We start from the raw sequence: 6,212 nt of genomic DNA on the forward strand, positions 1-6,212 counted from the left end.
TGTAAACAACTTTGTTGGACATCGAAATGATTATGTAAGATGCTCAAGCTAATTACTAGAATGTCAAAACTTTCTGTAACTGTATTTATTATAGATACTTGAACGGCTTACATGATTAATTTAATGGCAATAAAATTATTTTCCGCAAATTTGTATCTAGCTAAAGTTAGGTAAGCAATGCCGTTCTTTGCGATATACAGATATAATGATTATCGTAAAAGAAGTGCATGGATCTTTTTCATTGGTAAGAGTTGCAAATATTTTTTTTCTGTTGAAAATGTTACATCGATGACATTTACTTTACTCCTAGCACTCATCATCAAGTAGACAAATAAAAATGCGTATTTAATGTCATCATGAAAGATATAGTAAAACAAATATCGTGCTATCTGTTTCACGGTATATTTACTTGCATAATAACATCTATAATATCATTTAAAAAATATTAACTAGTTTATAATCCGACAATATAGTTTGTTAGTATTATCATATTTAAAGAATTATTGTTAATTGATCCTTGATGCACTTTTAAGCTAAAATAATCATTTATTAGAAAATTTAAACTTGAAAATATGGTAAAATAAATATTATACATTGATCCAATAAATTATTCTGTTCAATGATTTAATTAAGCATAATACTTTTTCAAATTATTTCAAAAAGCTTTATCCTTCAAGTTTTCGAAAAATTTCAACATTTGCGTTGACATACAAATAGTTTAAGTTGGCCTCTATTATATTAAACATTTTATTGCTACTTTCTCTTGATATTACAGTGACCAAATTAAACATCATTTTGGACTTCGGACAAAGTAAACAGTAAAAATTCTTATTACTAGCTCAGTTGCTTTGATTAATATTCATATTATTTGGGAAAGATTGCTCGCATACGCCCTGAAATATATTAGGTATAGTAAAAAGAAATCCATTATTTTTCCATTCAATTTCATGCAAAAATAATGGATTTCTTTTTACTACACCTAATATAAACACAAATGCACGGATTTTTCTATTATCCATTCTATTTTCGCTTTTTCTTCCAAAGATTAAATGTTTATCCTATAAAATATTACCTTTTACTTCATTTATATATGGTATATAATTATTAGACTCACGTTCCAAGATGTTATTTTCATTTCTGTGGGTATCGTTGACTTTACGGAATTTTGTCCGTTAGTTGCAATATCATCTGAAAGCATAATATTGTCTTTGGTAATTAACGTTAATGATACGTTAAATTATGAAAATATGTTGTCCAAGCTTTTAACTTGACAGCAGTGCTATTTTTTGAATATTAACAACTTTATGTATTAGTTTTAATATTAATTTTAAAATCATAATATTAAAATAATAATGATAATAATAATGATAATAATAATAACAATAATAATAATAATAATAATAATAAATTTCATTCGATCGTAAAAAAATAAACTATTAATATTTTATAATATCAAGAAAAAAGTAATTAATTAATTAATATATGAGGTAATCAGGCTCAATTTGGGCCGTTTCCCAAAATGAGTCACTTGTTGTTTATATATAATATATATAATTATAATATATATAATAATTATATATAGTTATATGCTTAATTATACCGCTGACAGTAATTCGAGGCAATCTTTGTGTAAAAACAGGAAAAATTGATACATCATGGTTGTAATATTCCGTAAGTAAGTAATTGCTTACTATATTTATGAAAACATGGTTATTAATTTCCATAATTCATGTTATTGTAGCTCTATATTCATACTTTACAATACTATATTTAATTTATATTTTTTGTCCCAACGTTTTGTTTATTATTAAAGAAAAGGAAATCTTTGTGGGGATAATGGCCAATGTAATGGTGATACCAATGTAAGTCATGTCCGAGTACATGCATAAATGTGACATTTATTACAAATATGTTCATAAAAATTGTGTGGGATTAACTAAAAATGATAAAGGCGCTTTTACTTGTCCAAACTGCGAATGGATTCATAAACATAATTTTAAGAAGGAGAAGTTAACACAGATATTCAATGTTTAAATTGCTAAATAACTTTTTTAAATGTTTATACATTAATATGTTTATGTAATAAAATTATGAACTTATAAAAGTAATGTTGGATCAATTTATCTTCCATATTTTTAATACTTTCGTATGAAAAAGGTGCCTCAAATGCTATCTTTCTTTTAAATCTTTACTGCATCTATATAAATACACGAATATAATTTATATTTTTTTCAATATTCAGAAATGTTCTCTCTTTCGAATGTAATAATTAATTTTCAATTTTGAGACCTTAGCAAAAAATTAAAAAAATTCTAAGCTTAGTAGGTCCACATTGAGCCCGATTACATAATTATTATATAATTTTTAATTATTATTATTATTGATTGTTATACACATAATTAATTAATTAATTAATTAATTAACTATTTCAAATGAATAATCTTCGTGAATGTTTTCTGTTTGCTATCGATTTAACTCTCAGCCGAAATTTTTACCCTTCCATAACTTGGGTCTTCGAACTTCAGAGCAGATTTTTGTATTATTGCAAACAGTATAAAAATGTAAAAAAATTCTTATATATGTATATGTGAAAGTTTTAACAAGTTTTTACTATCATAAAAATTGAATTGCAGTATTTTACTTCTTTTTTATAAATTTAAATTTATCAGAATTCACAATTTAAAAAAATCGACTGTGTTATTAAAGTCCAACATTGTCAGTGGAGGTTAATTTTTGTACTTATTATTTAATCTTATCTTTTTCATGCAGATTTTTAGTTCTTTAAGAGAATTATACAATAAATAAATTTTAACAAAAGTCAATTGAGTAATTAGCTGACTAGCTTACTTTGTCCGTACGTGATACAGTAACACGTCGTAAATATGAACGTGCTGAATAAAAGTCGGAAGTTGAGCATTCTTCACCAGTGTCTCCGACTACATCTTATCTGCTCGCATCTTCTTTGTGTCTCGTGGTTCTCCTCCGACCGGAAATATTTCGTGCGATGCGGCATAACCAGCAGTTCGGTGAATCGATACTAACACTCCAGTCATCCTGACCCGGACGACAACAACGTAGTGACGAGCTGTTTTATGTCAGCCTGTCACGCGACCGTCGAAAGTATCCAAAGAGGGGAAAAGGGTTGACGCGTGGAAACCCCGACAAGGTTCTGTACGGCGCGAGCGCCGTCAACCCTCGTGCGTGTCCCACGCATTATTGTTTTTTTTTCAAAGATTCTATTGGTCCTTGTAGTAATTAAATATGACAACTGATCATCAGGCGCGCACCCAATTTTAAATTTGTTTACTTGTTTTTAACAATGTGTATATCAGATAATATCTGTATTTTACATCTCATACGTTATACAAGAATGACAAGCAGAAAGATTTAATAAATTATATAGTATTTTGTAAGATTATTACATTCGTTACGAAATCGTGCATTCAGGTTTTTCAAGATGATCAAATCTTTTAAAAATTTAAAGAAACTGAAATACATATAAGTATGAAATACTAACTTAAGAATAATCACTGGAATATTTTTATACTCCAGATGAGAAAAATTGTAAAATATTGTTTTGTTTGGATATTGTTTTTTAATTTCTTTTTTTTATGTCTATTCTCTAGACTATCTTTTAAAAAATCTTAAATATGTAATTCCATTGAAAATCTTCAATGAATAAGTCATATTAATTAAAATTTTTATTTTTTATCATAATAAGCTACTTAACGTGCTTATTTCATTTAGTGATATTTGTTTAGTTTGTATTTTCAGAAAATTGTGATTAAATTTTTATCTATAACATTCTCAAATATTAATAATCGAAAAATAATAGTTTATACAATATGTTATTAATAATATTAATTTTTTTGGACTGTAAAATAGCCCAGGTGATTGTTTATGTAAAAAAGTTTATGTTTAAAGAGAAAGACAATCAATAATTATTGCTAACATTGCTGCATAAGATACCGTTTGCATGATCGATGGCGTTTCGATAAGCGTTTTCTTCAAATAAAGAATGATTAATAAAAATTTGATCGCTTTAAAAATCGTCTATCTTTTTCATGTTTGTCCGCTGCTTGGATCAGGTAATTTCTATTGTTAGAAGGTTAAAGAGTAAGATAGTATTGTGAAAGAAATCAAGCGGTTACTCTCGATTTAAACGTAATATGTAAATTTAATATTATTACATATTATGATTATTTCATATAGACACAATTGATAAACAGAGAAATTTGATTAAATTAATACATTTTGTGAAATTATTTCATTATAAAATCGTCTATCTGGATTTTTTCAAGACGGTCAAGTCTAAAAAAAATTTATAAATCAAAATGCGCAAAAGTATGATAAGAATTGAATAAAAATATTTTTTAAATGTGATAAAGACTGTCCTTCAAGTACTTTCTCAGAGACAAAATTCACAAGATGCTATCTATTCCATAAAATTGATTAATATATTGTAATAAATTATATTCTTTCAAACTTTCTGCATGTGTGAAAACAGATAGATAGATGACAATGAGATGACAAAGAAAATGAGAGAAATTTCTTTAACACCTGATGGCGATACTGAGTGATTGATTGGCAATATTAAATATGACTAGAGAAATAGACACGTGTACCATTTTGTCACGCAAGTTACAATATTTCAGACAATTCATCTATCACAATACTATCTTACTCTTTAACCTTCTAACAATAGAAATTATCTGATCCAAGCAGCGGACAAACATGAAAAAGATAGACGATTTTTAAAGCGATCAAATTTTTATTAATCGTTCTTTATTTGAAGAAAACGCTTATCGAAACGCCATCGATCATGCAAACAGTATCTCATGCAGCAATGTTAGCAATAATTATTGATTGTCTTTCTCTTTAAACAGTTTCTAGGGCTTACAACAATATATAGTATTCTTTATATTTTAGAGATAAACTGAAAGATTAATGTTTGCGGACGTTCGCGGATGTAAAGTCCTCGTGAATGTTATATCAGTCGGCACGAAGGTTGCGTTAGACGGGCGCGATCAATATACGCACCATTAGTAACATTAAGCAAGTAATCGTGTGAATCATCTGTCAGAGGAAATTAATAGTGATATTATTAATAGGACGTGCACATTCCGTGCGTATAAAAGTGTAACGCCAAGTAGAATTGAGATCATTGAGATTAATCGTCCTCGTACTGCCGAATGCTACGGAAATTGGAACGAAGTGTGGGTGGTCATGGTGGAGAATAGAGAACAGATTCTTCTTGGGAACGATTTTCATTGTTTATCGTTTAAGTTGAAGTACATCTCAATATACAAATCACATCGCCTGTGCCCTACGAAGTAGTAGTATATATCGCCGCTCCTCTCGCCGGAGCGTCTAAGTTGTCTCTCGTTCGCAGCCGCAGCAAAAGAGGCTATCGCGTTTTTCTCTCTTCGCACCGAAGGACCGAGCGACGTGTGCCGGGATCGAGACACGATGAAGTCGAATAAACATTTTATCGACAAACAATACGAGGAATATTGGAAACGGATATTCGTTTATACTTCGCATATCTCATTTCGCATCAATCACGCTATCCGAATATTCCCTCTTCATTCAGCCTCGGTAGATTCAAAGCTATCTACCATCTGTTTGATTCCTTGTACGTACATATCTGTCTTCTGATATATTGGTTGATCGATATAGTTGATTATTAATGTGCGCTGTCGCAGATTTTATCCGCTAACGTTATACAATCTGCTTTCGCTGTCTTCATCGTTTCTCGACTCCGCTGTATTACAGTCATCGCGCGAGGGAGATTGCCGAAACTAAACGAAAAGGCGGAAGGAATGGGAAAATAAGTGCGAAAGTAGAACACGGGAAGCGCGATCGAAATGCGCTCAAGCAAGCTCGGCAGCAACGTTAACGATGTATAAAATCACATCTCGTTATGACGATGATACGGGGTGATGAGAAATGATAAAAATGATCATGAATGCGTTAATGTGTAAATGGAACGTAATAATCTCGATGATGATCAATAATAAATGATTACGATAATTGGCATCTAATCAATAACTTACGACCTTGGCGATTACAATCACCTTGTCGCGTTATTCAATGAGAGATCTGGCGACGAATAGGCGAGGAGCGCGCGCGAAAGTGGACATTATGATTGGGACACAGAAAATTCGGCAAATTGTAAATTCAAAAAGATTTATATATATATATATATATAT

General features: G+C 29.8%; 1 protein-coding gene across 1 annotated transcript in view; it reads right to left on the bottom strand.

Moving 5' to 3' along the window:
- LOC108691512 (glutamate receptor ionotropic, delta-1) overlaps positions 1 to 2,990 on the bottom strand; it is an 8,169-nt gene extending 5,179 nt beyond the window's left edge. Inside the window, exons 1-2 of the mRNA XM_018199285.1 lie at positions 2,848 to 2,990; positions 1,115 to 1,188 (exon numbers count right to left, since the gene is read on the bottom strand). Coding sequence (XP_018054774.1) covers positions 1,115 to 1,188; positions 2,848 to 2,917 — 144 coding nt within the window. The 5' untranslated portion in view covers positions 2,918 to 2,990. The remainder of the gene's footprint in view (positions 1 to 1,114; positions 1,189 to 2,847) is intronic.
- Between the last annotated feature and the right edge of the window lie 3,222 nt (positions 2,991 to 6,212).

The sequence above is a fragment of the Atta colombica genome, unplaced genomic scaffold (assembly GCF_001594045.1).
Source record: "Atta colombica isolate Treedump-2 unplaced genomic scaffold, Acol1.0 scaffold47, whole genome shotgun sequence".
Classification (NCBI taxonomy): Eukaryota; Metazoa; Arthropoda; class Insecta; order Hymenoptera; family Formicidae; genus Atta; species Atta colombica.